At 40.1% G+C, this 21,973-nt stretch overlaps 1 protein-coding gene across 4 annotated transcripts; it reads left to right on the plus strand.

Moving 5' to 3' along the window:
* The first annotated feature begins 307 nt into the window (after positions 1-307).
* Positions 308-21,738, plus strand: LOC135581533 (GCN5-related N-acetyltransferase 9-like). Of its 4 annotated transcripts, XR_010481832.1 has the most exons (8): positions 308-632; positions 742-813; positions 6,616-6,703; positions 11,248-11,380; positions 11,482-11,520; positions 11,748-11,805; positions 20,682-20,770; positions 21,388-21,738. XR_010481832.1 is itself a non-coding variant. In XM_065093843.1 (7 exons), the coding sequence occupies exons 1-6, from the start codon at positions 398-400 to the stop codon at positions 11,799-11,801; spliced, it is 621 nt and encodes a 206-aa protein (XP_064949915.1). In that variant the 5' UTR covers positions 308-397; the 3' UTR covers positions 11,802-11,805; positions 21,388-21,738. The 4 variants fall into 4 exon arrangements, 3 of the variants coding, with proteins under 3 accessions (XP_064949915.1, XP_064949916.1, XP_064949914.1); XM_065093843.1 differs by lacking the exon at positions 20,682-20,770; XM_065093844.1 differs by lacking the exons at positions 20,682-20,770; positions 21,388-21,738 and adding an exon at positions 20,103-20,657.
* Positions 21,739-21,973: the final 235 nt, after the last annotated feature.

Consider the following 21,973-nt stretch of genomic DNA (forward strand, 5'->3'; position numbering starts at 1 on the left):
AAATAGAAAACAAAGCATAAGCAAAAATAAATACGAGGATATCATTCGATAAAATATCAATAGTAATATTTTTTTTGTGTGGATAAAATGCCTTAGAAACAAAGAATCGGTTGCAAAAGATGAAAGGAAAAGTGAGGAGGAATAACGTTTGAATTTTAGAAAGTAAAGACTCGGTGAAGAAAAAAAAATGAAAACGAAAAAAAAAGTAAAAAAACCAGTGATTTCTTTTTTCGAAAATTAGCCCAAAAATTAACGCCCTTTGTCGAGAGCCCATCTCGTTTTAAGTGGCATCGTACGCGAAATCGATTCCGAGAAGAGTGTATGCCGTAGAAATCATAACATACTCGGGAGTCCCTCCGCTTCTCTCCGCTCCCCGTTTCTCCATCGCCAGCCGGAGATGTCTAAACTTGCGGGCGACGGGGAGAGGGAATGGGAGGAAGTGGGAGGAATGGTGCCGGTGGGGAGGAGCTTGCAAGGGGAGAAGGTGATTCTGGTGCCCTACATGAGGGAGCACGTGCCCACGTACCACAGGTGGATGCAGGACCCCGCCCTCCTCGCCGCCACCGCCTCCGAGCCCCTCACCCTCCACCAGGAGTACCAGATGCACGGCTCCTGGACCCAGGATCCCCTCAGTAATCGACCCTAATTCCCCTTTCCCCCTTCTTTCTTTCCTCTTTGACGAATCACTTTGCTCTTGAGAACTGATCCATGGGATCGATCGATGGTTTGTTGTTGTCGCAGAGCATACTTTTATATTGCTAGACAAGCAGCTGATCCAGGGTGGTTTTGTCCCTGGGGACCCCCACGTCGAAGGTTCTTCCTCTAGACCTGGCTTCTTTCTGTTCTCTTTCCATCTCAATCGCATCATTCATCGTAAATTGAGTAGTCTGTGCTTGTCTTGCCTGATGAAGCAATTTATGTTTTTGTCGCATTGAGTTGGTTTTGTGAATTTGGTTTTAGCTAGAAATAGCTCAATTATAGGTGCCGCATTTGACGATCTAGTCTTTTGAGGAATTGGAGCAGTTCGCTTTTGGATAGATGTTTTTATAATATTATTTTTGTAGGATGTTATTAGTATTTATTTTTATTAAATGTATAATATGGTTATTTTAGTGAATTTTTTGTTGTTTTCACACAATTTATCATTTGTATTAGTTTTGTAGTTTTTTTTTGTAAATGTTGATAATATAACTTTTGTAGTTATAATATTATTTTTGTATGATTTTTTGGTGGTAAAAAGATCATTTTAGCAATGTAGTTTTAAAAACTCAAATTTTATTTTTGAATTTTATGGTGTGTAGCTATGTTAATGGTTCTATATTATTTCTCTATTGATTCTGAACACACATATTAGATTCTACTGATTTCTTTATCTTTATTGTATTATTCCTAGTTAATCCTAATTTTAATTTTGATCTTTCAGACCTCTATTGATGCCCATTTTTTGATATATATGCTGTGCATTTGCTGAGTGATCTCATAGTCTTATGCAACACAAATTGTTATTTCTAGATCTTGAGTCAGGCTTTGTGTTTTCTCCCTGACCATTTAGCTTTGCTATGGAAATGAAATATGTATAAGTTTAACATGAGGAGAATGATGTTGACACTATAGTTTTAGTCTTTGACCAAACTTCCTTTTGTTTTCATCACCCTCTTTCGATTACTTAAACCTGGATTGATTCTTCTTTCTTATTCATATCTTTTTTCCATAGTCAGTACCACATCAGATGATTTTCCCCTTAGCTTTCAAATGAAAGAAACACATTATTTCCATTTTCCTGGTATCATTGAGCAACTGTCTCATCATGCTTCTCCACCTTGTTGACTGTTTAGTGTGTTCTTTTTAGATTTTCTTTCTAGTTTGCGACATGTTAGTTTACAAGGCATGGCTGCTTTTGCAACCATCTCTCATCTCTCTACTTTTATGGTATCAATACCTTTTTCCTTCAATTGGAAATAGTTATATGTTGCTTTGCTTTCATAGTGTTTTGGGAAGCTTTATAGGGGCTAGATCTTTTTTCTTAGGTGTTAATTGTGGTTTCTTTACGTTTTTTTGAATAAAACTTAAAGTGAATTACATTAGTTATTACTTTTTTTTGCTGATTGGATATCTGTGGCTAATAGGTGTCATTTTTGAGTATATCTTTAGTCTTCCACTAGATTACTAACACAAAAGGGATCTGCAACAGTTAATGACATGGCTGTCTTGTCCTTTCTTTTATAGTTACCTACTTCCAAACTTTCTTTTTGAAACTTATTTTACATGGGCCTTTTTCGTAGTGAACAAGAGAATTTCATTTCAAAACGGTGATTTAAAAAGCGCTAGGCGCTCACCCGAGCGAAGCGAGGCGCTCTAAAATATTAAAATAAAAATATATAATATAATTAATAAATATGATTATTTAAATAAAAATATGATATTAAATTAAAAAAATCTAAAGTACCAAGTCACATTATCTATCTCCTAATAGCAAAAATGTCAAAAGACTCAAAATTCAAAACAATAAAGTTTTACATCAAAGTCATTCATCATGATAATTAACATCGTTATCATTTTCAAACAATTCATCTTCATTGAGTTCATTCTCTTCCTTTGGTCCTTTTTCATCAAAATATATTTCATTCTCTTCAACAATAACAAGAGCTGAGCTTGATGTTGTTGCACTTATTCTTCTCTTCGTCATCTATCTTGTATATGCTTGTAATTCTCCACACTTGAAGCTCTTGCCACATCTTCCCATGTCAAGCTATTATCTTCAAATACAAGCTCGTCTTCGGATCTTGCAAGTTCGTACCCATTTCTCTCAACAACCACTCATTTGAATCATCAATATCTTGTAATGAGATCAGATCAATTCTATTTCGCAAATCATGACGAGCCTTCAAAGCTTGATTATACTTTATATAAACAAGATCGTGTAATAATTGATGCTCCAACCAATTTCTTCTCTTTGAGTGAATCTATCATGTTATATAATTTGAAAATATAGTAATTCATCTATATAAAAAAGTAAATTAAAATATTCTGTGATCCTTACATGCTAAAAAACACTCCAGTTTCGCTCACTACCCGCAGCACTATATGTCAAACTAAGTATTTTGATAGCAAATTGCTGCAAGTTCGGGATGGAATTTCCAAATAGACTCCACCATTCAACTGCAAAATTTATTTATTATTAATAATAACATAGTAACATACTATAGATGAAATTAATTATATTAAATTATTAATACCTAGGGATGTAATTGTCTTGGATCGAACTGCCATTGAAATTCCAAAAAGGCTATCAACATTCTTATAAAAAGATAATTCATGAATAATCTTATCTTGCACCTCAAGGCTTAGAACAAATCTTGCAATGCACTGATATAACCTATTCTGAACTTCTCTATCAAACCCAACAGATGTGATCTTATAAAAGAATTCTGGGTTTAAATAATATCCTGCTACATGTAAGGGACAATAAAGTTGATAATTCTATCTTTCGTCAATGATTGCAAATATTTTCTTATATATATTTTTTTATTTTCATTAAAAAACTTTTGAATCGTCTCCTTTGTCCTATCTATAGCCTCATAAATATATCCTATTGCAAGTTTATTTTCATTATCCGCCAACCAAAGAACTCGAACAAGAGGGTCCATTATCTTTAATATATAAACTATAAGATTTCGAAAAGATGACATTAAGATGATATCACTGGCCCTCTTGCCTTTCGCTTCTTTTGCTCATTTGTTTGTCATCCATTTCTCCGAGGTAAACATGTTTCGTAGGTTATGTTTTTGACGATGCACGCTCTGTAATGTTAAGAAGGAAGTAGCAAATTGGGTGATATCATATCTCACAAATTTCTTATTGCCTATGAATTCTCTCATCATATTCAAAGCCACAGAATAATTATAAAGAAATCCAACAACAAAGATTGCCCTTTATAAAGTTTTCTTGATTTCAGGGATCTTTCTAATATTTATCAACATTAAATCAATACGATGTGCCGCATATGGAGTCCAATATAAGTGTTTTCTTTTTGTTTCAAGTAATTGACCTGAGACAAAGGATAACAAAAATGATAAAACTTAGAAGTTTAATACATCTTCTATTTAATTGAAGATAAGTTAATTAAAAAAATTAAAAAATTCAAAAGATGAAATCTTACTAGCTAATACATAGTTGCTTCCATTATAGGTAATAACTTGGATGATATTTTGTTCACCAATTTCTTCCACGAACTTGTTAAGCAAATCATATATTTTTTCTTCAGATTTCACAAAAGATGATGCATCTATTGACTTCACAAACATAGTTCCTAAAGAACAGTGAACCATAAAATTAATTATACTCCTGCATCTCTTGTCGATCCAAGCATTTGACATAATAGAGCAACCATGTTTTACTCATGATTCTTTGTGGCATTTTAGTAAGTTACTTGTATAATTCAACTCTTTTTTCAATAGTGGAACTCATATCTCATAATAACTTGGAGGTTTTAATCCCGCACCATATCTTCTAATAGCTTCAATCATCTCCTTAAAATTGTTTAAATGAGTTGTACTAAGGGGAAGGCCAACCTGATAGAAAAAGCGAGCAATGTGCTGAATTGTTCTTCCCCTTATTTCTTTATCACAAGCATCACTTATATTTGTTTGTCTTAATTTTGAGCATCTTGTTTGCCCTTATTGCTTCTATGATCCTTGATACATATATAGGTTCATCGGTCTCCTTTTACCCTTCTTAGTAACCATAGCTTATTTTCCTTTTCTGTCTTGTATTTTTTTCTCACTTAGGTTGACACTTTTAGAATAATCTTCATCATCATCATCATCCCTGATATGTTCAACATTATTCTTTGATAAAATTCCATAAGATTTATTCTTTTGCATCTTTTTTAATTCATATAAGCCAGCAGCTCTTCTTTTACCTTAGGTGGATACTTCTTGCTGGCTGTTGCATTCTTGAAATTTCTTACTAGATGCTGCTTTGTCCGAAAAATACCATATTTAGTAGTCTTATCACAAAAGATGCAAGTAACTGCATTAGGATCCTTTAGATAATTATATTTTTATGCAGGATCTTTTTTTGAATTCATTGAAGAATCTATTGAATTACTTTGTACACTTGTCATTTATCTTGAAACCCTAATAATAATTTCAAATAAACAAAGATTAGTAGTGTTAAAATATAAATAGTATATTATTAATCTAATAAATAAAGATTATTTTGACAATAATTAATAATTTATTGTTAACATATTGTTAATTGTAGTCGGGATGAGTAGAGACCGACAGTGAGAAGTCGCGGTGAGAAGTTGCATGTGAGAAGCTGAGTCGCAAACAACAAGAGGTAGCAGAGTCGCAAACAACAGGAGGTAGCAGAGTTGTGGATAGTAGGAGGCAGCAGACAACAGTGGAAGCTGTGGAGTCACGGACAGCAGGAGGTAGTGGACAGTAGTAGTGGCAGTGGAGTCGTGTCGTGGACAACAGCAGGCAGTGGACAACAGCGGAATCTAAGGAGACTCGGTCAGCGACAAAGGAAGACTCGAAGGTAGTGGGAGAAACCATCGGCGACGGAGGTAGAGGGAGAAATCGTCGACGGCGAATGCAGAGGGAGAAATCTTCGATGGCGGAAACAATGAGAGAAGCGTGCGTATGGTTTAGAGTCGGGGTCGCGCGTTGATATAACTGCGTTCGTTAATTAGTTCAATTGAACCAACTAACACAAATTTAACCAAACCAGAATTAAAAGTATGGTTCAATCGCCTTATATCACCTGGGTGCATGCCCGAAGTGCCCGACGCCTGGGCTCGGGTAAGCGCCCAGGCGGCGCCTCTTTGAAGCGCGCCGTCTAGCCCTTAAATGAGGTGCTCGGGCCTCGCCTGAGCGCCTAGATGAGCGCCCGAGCACCTTTTTAAATCACTGTTTCAAAATCCTGTCTTATCTGCATAATTCATTTTCTAAATTCAAATCACAGGATCTCATTATGCCGTCACTTTTTATAAACTTAAGAGCACAGCCAGGTTCATGCATTGCGTGTCCATATGTAGTCTGTGAATAATGATAGCACTAGTGTGCATGTTCATTAATATTTGTCACTAAACATTTCTAAATTCTGTGTTTCTAGTTAGTGCTCTTTACAGTTTTCACTGAATTTGCAATTTTTTTATAGTATGTTATTGTTTTATTTCTCCTGCATATTGCTTCCATTCTTTGTGAGATTTTTCCAGTTCAATGAGTAAATAAGGGTGCAGACCATTTTAGCATTTATTGATTGATAACAATGTAGAAAAGAACTTAACTTTGTCGAACAGCTGATCTATCCATTTGGATTATGGAATTGCAAAGATAGTCAATGTGCATGAAATGGGATTATTAAGTTTGTAAGATTTTGTTGTAGACTAATTTTACTGGTATGCGAAATCTAGTACCAACTAGTTGAGGTTAATATGAGGAAGAATAAATGATATTATTTAACTATGAGAAAGTGATACTGAAGTTAGTTATTGCCTAGTAGGAAAAACATGACTAAATTGCACTGACCTTTTTAATTATTCTTCCACATTAGACTGTATAGTTTGTTGACTATGAGATTATCTCACTGCTTCACTCATCTCTTCAGCTATGGTTGGTGATGTGAATATATACATGAATGATCCTGATGACTTGCATATTGCAGAAATAGAGATTATGATTGCTGAACTGACAAGGTAGTGATACTCTATTATTGCATACTTCTAAATTTCACATGTATTCTTCTTGTTGCATATAATTCTTATGTTCTTTAAGTACACTAACATGTTGTAAATATGACATGCATTTTGCAGGGACCGTTTATTTCTTATGTTCTTAAAGTGCTGTCAAATGCTGAAAATTAGGATTGAGTTTATAAGATAAGTGGGTTTAATCTATCAATTTATAATATGGCCAATCCTTGAATAAAAACAGTGTATATTTGAATCTATCTAAAATAGATAGTGCCACAAATTTTTATCATAACATCTTGAAATATGTGACCCACTTACTTTGCTTATGTAAAGAAATTGTTTGATTTTCTTTCAATTACTATTTTAACTTGAACAAGTCATACATATGGAGAACATTATAAAATTTGAAGATTGTGCAAGGATTCTGCTTTACTGGTCTAGGACATGTTACAAAGTGTTTGGACTTGATGATGCTTTTACTTTAGCTTTTGAAATGAGAAACACTGATCTGGTGACTGAGTTTGGATTTCTAATTGGGTGACATGTGATCTGGCTTTGTGAAACTGACTACTGCTCTTATTACTAGTGATATACATGTGATATGAAGGTTTAAATTTGTTTATTTGGACAAACGGTGAGAGTTACATGTAAGATTGTTATGCCCAGAGTAAAGATTTTTCAAGCAATTTGGTATTTTGTTGTCAGAACGGCGTTATTAAGATCGATTATACAAATATCTCAACTTGCTGAATGAGCACAAGCAACAATGTTTTTCTTTTATCCGTTATGTTCTATCATTTGAACGAAAAATATTTGATCTTATACAGGTTAAGCGGTGCGTCCATAGATTTAGTTTAGTTTGAACTATTTGATCCTACCTAAAACCGTTTGGTTGTGATTGCACTAAATTAAAGAACTCTTCAGTTCATGTAATACTCAATATGCATGTTTAGCTGCCCAACAAATATTAGTCATCAATAACATTTAACTTCTGTAGAAATAATTACTATATCTACTCATTAGTTGAATTTAAAAAATATGTTTAAGTTCATTGTCTAATGTCCATATCTGATGCATGCAGCTGCAGGCAGCAATCAAAGTGAACCTTCTTGGTTGAAACAGAATAAAAATATTTAATGCACAGATCTTTCACTCCTATGCAGAGACTAGAGAGGATATTCATTTAATCAGTCTTTTTATTATCAAATGTGACGAATTTGCTAAGCACAAAAAAATATGTTTATTTGTCAACATAGTTTAATTCTATCATGCTTGCGATGCTGAGGCATTAATGGTCATATTCCTGTTTGCTGCAAATTAATTGGACCCACATTAACAGTGTGAAAACAGAGGTCAATTCCACTAATATTTTTTGTAAATACGTACAGAACAAGTATGGAGTATATAATTTAGTTGACAACACCAACAAGCCAGAGATCCCACAACTGACGGGAACGTATAGGATATCATGTGATGATGACTGCTAATTCATCATGAGGTCAGTTCAACCTGAGATGGTTTAACTATTTGGAACAAAATTGAAAGAAAGGACAAAAAGTAGCATGCATGATTAAAAAATGCTTGTTAATATGGAATCTAGGTGTGACAGTGTGTGTCTTAACATAAGGTGGTTGCAAGAGGCTATGCTAAGTTCTAAAATAGTATTGATTGGTCTATTGAAGAGGCTGTACCAAGATTAAATAAAAGAGCTTCAAGTTCTTGAAATCCGTCATGGATATTTAAATCAGCAAGAAAGTCGAGGATCTCGGAAAAGTTGCAAAATATCCATGTAATGAGAGCTGATTATCTCTCAGCAACTAAAGCAGAAGGGAACATAGTGGACTGGAATCATTGACCCAAGAGCTTATATGATTCTGTAGTGTGCTTGCTTCATAGCAAAAATAGTGATTTGGCAATGTTTCTGCAAATCAGGAATCAATTAGATGAAGCATTTGGTAAACTTGCTAGATTCTTAGTATTTGGGAAATTCAGAAATATTTTGGGATTCATAATTACGATTGCATCTCCTATGCCTAATGTCCATGATAAAAATGGAACATTTAATATTCTTATTTCTATCTGCATGAACAGTAAAGTGACTAGTTTCTTTTATAGTTAGTAGCATGGTATGCAATTTCGAATGGTCGGACAGTATGTACCGGTCCGACAGCATACCGGTACGCGGACCACCCGCTACCTGACGGACCGTGATACAGTGCTACTGTGTAATACTGTAGCAGCACTACAGTGCTACAGTAAGAGGAAATCGCTCGGTAAGCCCTGGTGTACCATTCGGTACGCCCTGGTGTATCGCTCGGTATGCCGGTACCGTACTGTACCGAGCCAACCTCGAAACACTGGTACGGTACGGTATTGCATACCTTGGTTAGTAGTAATATAAATCTGTTTTGCTACTCATATTTATCTAGTGGGACAATGACTGAGAAAGACCAATCTCATGTGCTTGCTCCATTCTGATGAGGAATCTGTAGGTCTTTCTCTAGCTAGTCTGTCTCTCTTAAATTTTCATATTTCCATGAAGTATTCTCTAAATTTGTTGAATGCTCATTTTGGCATCCACTGGTTTCTGTCTTTGCACATGATACAATGGATTATCATGTGCTTCGTTTTCTGCAGTATCATCAGGCATTTATTTTGACAAATATCAGCTCTTTACTTTCTCTCTGTCCCAGCTATACATTGGATGTCAATATGACAAAGACATGTCAGTTTATTCAAAATTCAAAATGCTGACTTGTCTCAGAAGCCTGATTGTTACTGATGCAGGATAATGTTAGCTTAGTCCTACGGTTTGGTCAATTTGAGAGTAATAAGGATACAGTCTGCATAACCAGTTTGTTTAGTTATCGAGTTGTATTATAATTATTTTCTAGATGGAGAAGTGACTCTTAGTGCTGGGCAAGTTTCTTAATGCTATATGATTTTGCTAACTTGTTTAAGTAATTGCCTAACTGATGAGAATTTTTTCTCAAGAGAAAAAACTCCTGAATAGTTGTTTTTTGCATGGCTATGGTGTTTATTTGTATAATTAGGAGAGATTTAGGCATCTAAAAGTTTTGATAGTCCTTCTGGAAGGGCTCATCTTAAACTCTACAATAATAAAGTTCTTGGCTGGTTTACTTTGTACAGAAAAACCAGTAACTATATTTTTCTTCTTTAGGATCACAAATAGTAATTGGCTTGAGAAAAGGGTTTGGATCAAAATTGATTTAGATCAACGAAAAATTGGCTCTTCCTTTAAAGGTTACCTTACTACCTGGTTCTTGCTTATTGTGTCTTTTCCTTCTAATGTTTACTCTTCTTGGCTATTCTTAATGTGAAACCCTGTTAAAAAGCAGATTATTGCCTTTCCCATTTGAATGTTTCTTTAATCCCTTGCTGATATTTGATATCTAGAAGAGATAAAGAGAAAAGCATCATCTATTACATATGGCTCTATCAATTCCTTGTAAACCAATGGATGGTGCTCCTCTTTGCATTAATCCTGATATTAAGGAAAAGGCCTGATAGTTTGATCTCTACTTTATTCTCTCTTCTCTAGTTTGTTAAATTTGTATTTTATAAGATGTTCATAATGGCTAGAGCATAAGTAAGCATTTGGATTTCTCATGTGAAACTATTGCATTTTAAAAAAAATATCAGTGGCCTGAACTCATCAGTAGCTTAGAAAATGTCAAACTGGATTCTTCAACCATGGATTGTAAAATTTCCTGCTAAAGTAAATCTAATATCAACAGAATTTATCATTGCTACAGGCAAGGCTTTAACATGAGAACCAGTAACCATATAAGAATCTTATTGTACCATTGTATACAAATTGGTACAGCATGATAAGCTTTGATATGTCAACAAAAGTTACTGGAAAATAAGGTTTTAATAAATTGGTATTGAGACTCATTCTGGAATCCTATCTGTATGTGCTGAGCAGTATGATATACCTTGGTACATCAATAAAAGAATACTAAATTTGTTTAATATGTTGGTAGGAACTAGTAGGGTCACCTGTACTGTATAAATATGGTATGGTCAGTGTACTATGGTATTCTGTAGGAGTTGTGAAGGTTCCAGATTCTCATGCATTACACTTTTATTGCTTTTAAGACCAATTTTGTGAGAGATGACTAAAAGCAAGCTATTTGTTGAAACATACATCGATATAACGATACTAAGATTGTTTAATATGCCGGTAGGAACTACTGAACTAGTATGGTCTCCTGTACTATATAAATATGGTATGTTCAGTGTACTTGTGGTATTTTGTGAAAATTTCTGAGGTTCCTGACCCTCATGCATGATGCTTCTATTTCTTCTAAAACTATTTGTGAGAGATGATTAAAAGCAAGCTATTTTGTGGAGCTTAATCAGGAAGAATTGTTGTCAAGGTTTTCCTTGGGATGCGAGGTTCAATTCTCCTGTAACATATATTTGTATCTACGAGACTCAACCATTATAATCATTTGAAAATTACCTTTTCTAAGCTACATGCAGTTTGAGGCTGTACCTATCCCATAGTTTCTCTGTTGCAGTCGCCAGAAGGGGCTTGGAAAAGAATCTATCTTGATGATGATGGCTTTTGCAGTTGAGAGATATGGAATTCATACTTTTCGTGCCAAAATCGCAGAATCAAATGCAGCATCAATTAATCTTTTTAGGAAATTGGTATTCTCACCACACGTCATTGTTGATATGCATACATGCATTTGTTGCCAGTAGTAACAGTTACAAGTTATTTTTGTAATGATGGCTGTTTATGGGTGCAGGGATATGTTGATGCTTCTTATAGTGAAGTCTTTAAGGAGGTAAAGCATTGCTGTTCCTCCTATTTTCAAGTCACCTACTAGTGACTTTTCAATAATCGTAGATCTGGATGTAGTTGAATCACGTAGAGACATAACTTCGACAATTCTAACATCTACAGCGTTTGACCACCTATTGCCATATTGGTGGGCCAGAGTTATATTAGTTGCCATTTTCTTTGTTGTACTTCTTGATTCTTGAATCAATATGTGCTAATATCAATCGACAGGTTACTCTGGAGGTGCCTGTAAGAGAGCTTTCAATTAAAGGTCCAGAGACATAACAAGGTAAATGACCCTCTAATGGCATCTTATGCTCATTAATACTGGACACACTGTACTGACCAAAACCAAAATATGTTCACCATTTAGAAACTTAATGTGTTTGGTTTGAAGTTTCTTAGCTGAAATGATTGCTTGTGGATCCCGAGTGAAATGCTCTCTTTAACCCGTTTTCTCTTTTGTAGGTCCTAAGGGACCATAGGAGATTTTGGGGAGAGTGACCTTTGCGGAGGGATACGCAAGGGTGCCGCACGACTTAGGCAAAACCAGCTAAGTGTGTGATATGGTATTAGAGCGGGACAAGTATACATAGAAACACTTGACATGCAAACGTGGGGGACCTAGCGGGGTTGCATTGAGGGCAGTCAGCAATCGCGATCGTTTGGGGGAAACAGGCATGGAGATAGGAAAAGGAGTCGCTCAGAGGAGCGGGCATCTGAGATTGGTATTCAGAGGAATGGCCAACCCTTCGCGCAAGAGGCATCACGAGGACAAGCAAGTTGGGAAGAATGCATAACGCACAAAGGTTGGAATGATTGAGTTCCAACTACGGCTCGACGTTGGCAACCATACTTGATGGTGCTCAAGGTAAGCGAGACGCTTGGTAAACGATGAGACTGTGCAAAGTGGAATTGGTTGTTCAGCGACCGAAAGAGTTGTACAAAGTTCACAGAGATGAGGGGAATTGCTAACTCGAAGAATTCGGTACTCAAGCAAGGGCTTGTATGCGGATGATAGAATGTTCGTGGCCATCCTAAGGCGATCAAAACTCGATGCCATTGAGCATCGAAACTTTCTCTTCGGCATGAGAAGGATACGTCCGTAGGAGGCTGAAGTGTGCAGTGAGTTTAGCATGTTGCTAGGCCTTGAGGGGTGCAACAGGGGTTGTATTGGCGAGGAGTCCCAATCTACCAAGTGCATTTGTAGGGGCAAAACAATGCACAATTTGTTCGGCAAGGCGGAGTAGTCCAAGGGGATGGTGGTCTTCGAAACTTCCAGAGGGAAGGATGCGAAGAGAGAAGTTGCTCCAACGAGATAGATACCTTGGAGGGATAAGTCTCGATTCTCCAGAGGGAGAATCATGTGCAACAAATCACACATGTTGAGGAGTACCTCAACATAACAACCCCACAAAGCTCAACAGACCGAGCGAGTGGCGAGGAGTCATCGCATGATCTCTCATGAGGTAATGCATTGGTGGATGCACTGTGAGATTAAGTGAGGGAGCGACCCAAGACAACACAAAATGAAGGCACACTTTGAGTCGATATAGAGATTGAACTCAACGGAGGGTTGACCCGTGCAATAGTGGGCGCGAGAGCCACCATCAACTCAATGCAAATAGAGGAGCGAAGCAACTTGGGTGTAACTTGGTGAAGTACTTAAGCCGCATGAAGGGAGTCGGCATAGAAGATGAAATATGGAATGAAAGCATAAAGCTTTCCTTAGACAGAGGTCAAGGACATGAACTCTTGTAGCGGCAAGAGCAAGATCATGTCGTTCCATGGTGTCACGGACAAACTTCTAAACAGGATGTTTGATATAATGCTTATGTATGTCCGTGTCTTTTGGTATGTTCATGCCTTGTACAACATGTAGAGGGACGGCCGAAGGCGTAATAGTCCCATTTTAGTTGGGTTGGTGGCCTCTTTAGGCTTGTAAATAAAGGTTGTGTCATGTGGACACGTGCGAGAGATTTTCGGTATGTAATGGACCATTTTACCCTTTGTTGTGCAACTGTTCAGAGATTGTAAAGTCTGTTTGCAATTTGCATTGTCTATGAAGTGTTTTTCAGAGATGTTTGCTTGTGGATCCCGATTGAGGCGTTCTCTCTAACCCGTTCTCTCTTTTGTTGGTCCTAAGGGACAATGGGAGGCTTCGGGGAGGCTGACCTTTGCGGACGGACACGCAAGGGTGCCGCACGACTTAGGCAAAACTAGCTAAGTCCGTGACAGATGGTATCAGAGCGGGACAAGCACTCATAGAAACACTTAGCATGCAAACGTGGGGGACCTAGCGAGGTTGAGTTGAGGGCAGTCAGCACACGCGCGATCGTTTGGGGGAAAACAGGCATGGAGATGTAGGGAAAAGGAGTCGCTCGGAGGAGCGGGCATCTGACATTGGCATTCAGAGGAATGGCCAACCCTTCGCGTAAGAGGCACCACGAGAACAGGCAAGCTTGGAAGAATGCGGAGCGCACAAAGGTTGGGATGGTTGAGTTTGAGCTACGGCTCAACGTTGACAACCATACTTGATGGTGCTCAAGGCAGGCGAGGCGCTTGGTAAAGGATGAGACCATGCAAGGTGGAATGAGTTGCTCAGCGATCGAAAGAGTTGTGCAAAGCTCACAGAGGTGAGGGGAATTGCTAACTCAAAGAATTTGGTACTCATGCATGGGCTTGTATGCGGACGATGGAATGTTCGCGGCCATCCCAAGGCGATCGAAACTCGGCGCCATGGAGCATCGAAACTTTCTCTTCGGCATGTGAAGGATCTGTCCATAGGAGGCTGAAGTGTGCAACGAGTTCAGCATGTTGCTAGGCCTTAAGTGGTGCAGCGGGGGCTGTATTGACGTGGAGTCGCAATCTAGCAAGTGCGTTTGCAGGAGGCAGAACAATGCACAGTTTGTTCAGCAGATCGGAGTAGTCCAAGGGGATGGTGGTCTCCGAAACGAAGAGAGATGTTGCTCCAACGGGACAGTTATCCTGGAGGGATAAGTCTCGGCTCTCCAGAGGGAGAATCATGTGGGACGGACCTCACATGTTAAGGAGTACCTCAACAAACAACAACTCCACGAAGCTCAATGGATTGAGCAGGCGGCGAGGAGTCGTCGCATGATCTCGCTTGAGAGAATGCGTTGGTGGATGCATTGCGAGATTAAGTGGGGGAGCGACCCAAAGCAAACACAAATGAAGGCACACTTGGAGTCGATGTGGAGATCGGACTCAAGGGAGGGCTGACCCGTGGAATGGTGGGCGCGAGGGCCACCATCGACTCAATGCAAAAACGAGGAGCGGAGCAACTTGGGTGTAACTTGGCGAAGTACCCAAGCCGCATGAAGGGAGCCAACATAGAAGTTGGAACATGGAGCAGAGGTACAGTGCTTTCCTTAGACAGAGGTCAAGGACATGAACTCTTGCAGAGGCAAGAGTAGGATCATGTTGTTCCGTGGGTCCTTCATTCTGACGGAGCGAACTCATCTTGCATGGTGCCGAAGACGAAGGGAGCTTCTGGGCACATGCACCTTATCTCGGAGAAGCATTTGATGGAGGAACTAAGGCGACTCAATTTGTGGAGGCGAAATTGGGTTCAGAAGGCCTTAGCACGGGGCAAGAGGACTCAGAGGTGGGTACTCTTGAAGAATATACCACAGTGTTGTCATTCAAGTTGCTATGAAGGAAGCGATGCACAGCGAAGATTGTGCTGGTAGGGGTAGAGGTCCAGGATCCAGACAATGGTGCACTAATTGCAGCGAAGTCGGGGGACTTCGGGAGCTACTAGGCGACGGACTGTCCTAGAGCGGTGCTTCATCTAGATGTGACCCAAGAGTAGGTGGATGAAGGTCGATTGCCAAAGGAGCGAACAAAATCGAAGGTGGAAGAGACCCTGCGATGTATTGGCAGAGGCCACACATGGAGGGTTCACAATTCGAGTTTATTCCACAAGGATCAGAATGCAATGGAGATGTCACCAGGAGGCGACATGGTGCAGCGGATCGTGGTGGAACAGTTCGTGGCAATGCGATACACACAATCTAGTCCCGTGAGGGACTAGATCATACAGAGGTATGATCGGGAGCTACTGGAAGCTCCACTTCGGTGAACAACACGACGACAAGAAGGGCTATGGATTCAAGGAGTGAAGGCCATGGTACCGCAAAGGCGGGTCTTCCGTGCGTGCATCGAATTTTGCATCGGATGAAAACCTTGGTCATCAGCATATGGGGGCTGTGTTCCACCAAGGGAAAAGTTCGAATGCAAGTACCAGTGAGTTCCATGGGAGGGACTTAATCATGCAGAGGTATGATCGAAGCAACTGGAGAGTTGGACTGCTCCAGAGCTCATATTCGCTTAAGGGAGCCCGGCAAGTCAGAGGACAAGGCCGAGTAAGCGAACGTTGCTACTAAGGAAGCTAAGGAGAACAGAATCGGTGTAAACCCTATAATGCGATGGCAGAGGCCATGCATGGGAGTTGCAGTATGTCTTTCCATCGACCAAACAGACTGCTTGGAGAACACAGAGGTGTTGAAGCAGGGGGTCGAAAGGGGCGAGGAAGTGACGACGAGTCCAGAGGGACTTAGCTACCCAAAATTAAGCATTAGTTAGAATGGAGGTGGACTCGGAGGAGTGCCACAGAGGCATATCTACTGATTGTGAAGAAAAGGGATGCAGATGCAAGGCGACGGATAGTAGTGCCATGGGCATGGCAGCGCCATGGTACCGCAGAGGCGGGACTTCCGTGAAAGTCATTGATCCCTTGCTCTCATGGAGGGAGAGCGCTTGGTCGTGAAAGGGGCCGAGGGGGTGGAGCATGCAGAGGCAATCTCCAAGTACCGAGACAAGGCTGAAGGGCAAAGGCCGAGGAACTTCGTAAGACCGGTCTCAATGAGCTTCTCATCAAGATAGCCGAAAGTGAAGGACTTCGGGTCATGCAAGAGTGCATAACCAAGGAACGAAGCAGGCAGTACGCGGTGCTGTACCTTTGCTACTCAGTGGAGTAGGCGGCAGGGTTGATGGAGAAGACGGTACAATCCCAGAGGTGACCAAACCTATGAGAGAATTACTCCAAGTTTGGGTGAAAACTTCCTGCATTCCAGAAGTTCGATGGCATTAAGAAGGTGAATCACAGTAGCTAACTCAATGCAAGGAGTGTAAACACTTCAAGTGCTTCAGAAGTGTGAGCAAAGAGCAGGCGAAGGCTAGTAACCAGCTCGATGCATGAAGTACAACCTTGAGGAGGCGGGCGAAGTCAAGTAACCTTTGCCTTCTCAACTCTTAAGAGAATGAGCGAAACCGAGTACCCCAATTCTCTTATCTATCCAGCAGAGGAGCTCTGCATATGTTCAAAGACCCTTCGAAGATAATGGAAGACAATAGTTGTCAAATCCTCACCAACGGTGATCAGTGTTACTGAGAGTAGATTGTCCGCTTCATTTCCCAACGAAATGCTAATCGAAAGCGGAAGTGATGCGAACCTACTTGGATGTGACAACTAAGTGAAAGAAGAGTCAATAAGCAAATTTGGTGGAGGAAGGACCCAAAACTTCAAAAGTTTTCGAGACGATGCTCGTTAAAGCTCCAACAAGCATCCAACTAGTTCAAGTAGCATGAGGAATTTGAGAGACTAGCGCAGTAAGTATAGTATTTTCCTTCATCTGGGGGATCCGCAGGAATCAACAAGGATTAACACAACTCAGCCAACCCCACACCAGAGTCAGAATCATTGGTGAGTTGAAGCAGCATGGCGGATCAAAGGTTCGACTACTCAAAAACAGCAGCGGAGAGCAGCTAGGAGCCAAGAGGCGCATTGTAGTTGGAGCAGAAGATTGAAGACTCAGCAAAAGCGAGGAGTTGCAGTGTCGACAAAGGCTTCAACGAGGACGTCGAAGGAATAAGTGGGGGAGAATGTCACGGACAAACTTCTAAACAGGATGTTTGATGTAATGCTTATGTATGTCCGTGTCTTTTGGTATGTTCATGCCTTGTACAACATGTAGAGGGACGGCCGAAGGCGTAATAGTCCCATTTTAGTTGGGTTGGTGGCCTCTTTAGGCTTGTAAATAAAGGTTGTGTCATGTGGACACGTGCGAGAGATTTTCGGTCTGTAATGGACCATTTTACCCTTTGTTGTGCAACTGTTCAGAGCTTGTAAAGTCTGTTTGTAATTTGCATTGTCTATGAAGTGTTTTTCAGAGATGTTTGCTTGTGGATCCCGATTGAGGCGTTCTCTCTAACCCGTTCTCTCTTTTGTTGGTCCTAAGGGACAATGGGAGGCTTCGGGGAGGCTGACCTTTGCGGACGGACACGCAAGGGTGCCGCACGACTTAGGCAAAACCAGCTAAGTCCGTGACAATGGGTCCCTCATTCTGATGGAGCGGACTTATTTTGAATGGTGCCAAAGATAAAGGGAGCTTCAAGGCACCTGCACCGTATCTCGGAGAAACATTTGACGGAGGAACCAAGGCGACTTAACTTGCGGAGGTGAAATTGGGTTTAGAAGGCCTTGACACGGGGCAAGAGGACGCGTAGGCGGGTACTCTTGAAGAATACGCTATAGTGCTACCATTCGAGTTGCCATGAAGAAAGCGGTGCACAACAGAGATTGTGTTGGTGGGGGTAGAGGCCCAAGATCTAGACAATGGTGCACCAATTTAAACGAAGTCGATGGACTTCGGGAGTTACTAGGCGATGGACTATCCTAGAGTTGTGCTTTGTTTGGGTGTGACCCGAGAGCGGGTGGACGAAGGTCAATTTCCAAAGGAGCGAACACAATCGAAGGTAGAAGAGGCCCTTTGATGTGTTTGGCAGAGGCCACACATAGAGGGATCACAATCCGAGTTCATTCCATAATGATCAGAATGAAATGAAGATGTCACCAGGAGGCAATATGGTGCAGCGGATCGTGGTGGAACAGTTCGTGGCAATGTGATACACACGAAACTAGTCTCGCGAGGGATTATATCATACGAAGGAATGATCGGGAGCTACTGGAAGCTCCATTTTAGTGAATAACACGACGACAAAAAAGGCTATGGATTCAAGGAGTGAATGCCATGGTATCGCAGAAGCAGGTCTTCCGTGCGTGCATCGAATTTTGCATCGGATAAAAGCCTTGGTTATAAGCATATGGAGGCTGTGTACCACCGAGGGAGAATTTCGAATGCAAGTACTACTGAGTTCCATGGGGGTGGACTTGATCATGCAGAGGTATGATCGGAGCGGTTGGAGAGTTGGACTGGTCAAGAGCTCATATTCGCTTAAGGGAGCTCGGCAAGTTAGAGGGCAAGGCCAAGTAAGCGAACGTTGCTACTAAGGAAGCTAAGGAGAACAGAATCGGTGCGAACCCTACAACATGATGGTGGAGGCCATGTATGGGAGTTGCAATCTGTCTTTCCATCGACCAAGAGTAATTGTTCGAAGAATATAGAGGTGTTGAAGCAAGGGGTTGAAAGGAGCGAGGAAGCGACGACGAGTCCAAAGGGACTTAGCTACCTAAAACTAAGCATCGGTTAGAATGAAGGTGGACTCGGAGGAGTGCCATAGAGGCAGATCTACCGATCGTGAAGAAAGGGACGCAGATACGAGACGACGGATAGTAGGGCCATGGGCATGGCAGCGCTATGGTATCGTAGAGGCGGGACTTCTGTGAAGTCATCGATCCCATGTTCTCATGGAGGGAGAGTGCTTGGTCGTGGAAAAGGCTGAGGAGGTGGAGAATGCAGAGGCAAACTCCAAGTACCGAGACAAGGCTGAAGGGCAGAGGCCAGGGAACTTCGTAAGATCGGTGTCAATGAGCTTCTCATTAAGATAGTAGAAAGTAGAGGACTTTGGGTTGATGTAAGAGTGCTCGATCAAGGAACGAAGTAGGCAATATGCAGTGTTGTACCTTTGTGACTCAAAGGAGTAGGTGACAAAGATGACGAAGAAGATGGTACAATCCCAAAGGTGACCAAAACTCTTAAAGACTTGCTTCACGTTGGGGTGAAAACTTCTTGCATTCCAGAAGTTCGATGACATTGAAAAAGTGAATCACAGTAGCTAACTCAACGTAAGGAGTGTAAACACTTCGAGTGCTTCAGAAGTGTGAGCAAAAGAGTGGGCGAAGGCTAGTAACCAGCTCGATGCATGAAGTACAACCCTTGAGGAGGCGGGCGAAGTTAAGTAACCTTTGCCTTCTCAACTCTTAAGAGAATGGGCAAAACCGAGTACCCCAATTCTCTTATCTATCTAGCATAGGAGCTCTGCACAGGTTCAAAGACCCTTCGAAGAAACCTAGTGGAAGACAATAGTTGTCAAATCTTTAACATTGGTGATCAGTGCTACTGAGAGTGGATTATCCGCTTCATTTCCTAACCGAATACCAATCGAAAGTGGAAGTGATGCGAACTTACTTGGAGGTGACGACTAAGTGGAAGAAGAATCGATGGGCAAATTTTACAGAGGAAGGACCCAAAAACTTTAAAGTCTACGAGGCGATGCTCGTTAAAGCTCCAACAAGCATCCACCTAGTTCAAGCGGCATGAGGCATTTGAGAGACTAGCGCATACTAAGGATGTTCTTTTCTTTTATTCGAGAGATCTGCAGGAAACAACAGGGATCAGCACAATTCAGTCGACCCCACACTAGAGTCTCATTGGCGAGTTGAAGCAGCATGGTCGATCAAGATTCGACTACTCAACAACAGTGGTTGAGTTTAGTTGGGAGCCAAAAGGCGCATTGCAACTGGAGCAGAAGATTGAAAACTCAGCAAAGGCAAGGAGATGCAGCATCCGCAAAGGCTTCGATGAGGACGTCGAAGGAATAAGTGGGGAAGAATGTCACGGACAAAACTGTAAACGGGGTGTTTGATGTAATGCTCATGTATGTTTGTGTCTTTCGGTTTTGTTCATTTTTTGTACTGTAAGTAAAGGGCTGATAGTAGGCTTAGCAGCCCTATTTTCTTTGGTTTTGGTGCCCGTCTTAGGTTTGTAAACAAAGGTTGTGTCATGTGGGCACTTGTTAGAATTACGATCTGTAGTGAACCATTTTGGACCCTTTATTGTGCAACCGTTCAGAACTTGTGAAGTATGTTTGTAATTTGCATTGGCTACGAAGTGTTTGTTAAAATGATCGCTTGTGGATCCATAGTGAAATGCTTTCTTTAACTCGTTTTCCCTTTTACAGGTTCTAAGGGATCATAGGAAGTTTCGGAGAGGTTAACCTTTGCGGACGAACACGCAAGGGTGCCGCACGACTTAAGCAAAACCAACTAAGTGCGTGACAATACGATACTAAATTAATCAATTTTCTTTTAAGTTTGTTAGTTGGGCAGTAAGCCCACATACGGTTCTAAATTGATAATTTTTCTTTTAAGTTTTGACACTTGTAGCTGTCTTTTTGCTAATACCCTTCTCTCTTCCTCCCTGGTGCTATATAAGACATCACATCTGAAACTCCCCCTTGCTTTGAGTGTGATCATAATTGAAACATTGCTGACATACAGTTGTTAGTATTAAACAATGATGTTTTCTTCATTAAGCTTCATAATTGAGACATTTCTGACATACTGGCATTAAAGATGATGCTTTCTTCATTAAGCTGGGTAAGCATGCCATGACCTAAACAAATGGATGCACCATTCTGTTCTTCAACATCCAAAGGTTTTGTTTCTTGCTAGTCATACATTATGAGAACTGGAAGCATTTGGTCTTTGTTCTTATGGTAGCCTGCATATCCTCTTTTTTATCTCATAAAGCTATATGTATATATATATATATATATATATATATATATATATATATATATATATATATATATATATATATATATATATATATATATATATATATATATATATTGCAAGAAAATTTAATGGCTGTTGATGTTACAGGAACTGATAAGGCAAGCAATGGCTGGTGGAAGGGAATACTCGTATTTAGAAATAATATCAAAAAAATCTTGGAATACAGGTTTGCTTTGACAAATTTGTGGGTGTAATTTGATCATGAAGATAAAAAGACGAGCTCTTCAAGATTGGCCAGCAGTGGATTATCTGCCCTAACATTATGAGCAGATGAGGCCAACAATAACTGTCATAATTGCAAGTAGATAACCTTCTCTCATGGTACGTCTGTAGCTTTAGTAACGAGGAAAATTAGAAGCAATTGATTCTTATGTTACTTGGGTTTTTGATAGTTGACCGTCATTCTACATGATCAAGCTCTTCTGTGTGTTTGCCAAATGATTACTTCTGTTGATGAGATGCAAAGGTTGCTGTTTTTGACAGTGATCCTGCTAAAGTTGGTATTGCTTCTATTGATATTTTGTTTGTATTCGTGCAAGTTAATCGATGTTTGGTTGTATTAAGATGGAGCAGGACCGTGCTAGTTGATAGAAAAAAATTAGATTTATATGCTTGATTCAGATTAGAATTGAAACATGAGATAGCATGCAGATATTGTTAGTATCAAAATTGA

The sequence above is a fragment of the Musa acuminata genome, chromosome BXJ2-1, assembly GCF_036884655.1.
Source record: "Musa acuminata AAA Group cultivar baxijiao chromosome BXJ2-1, Cavendish_Baxijiao_AAA, whole genome shotgun sequence".
Lineage (NCBI taxonomy): Eukaryota > Viridiplantae > Streptophyta > Magnoliopsida > Zingiberales > Musaceae > Musa > Musa acuminata.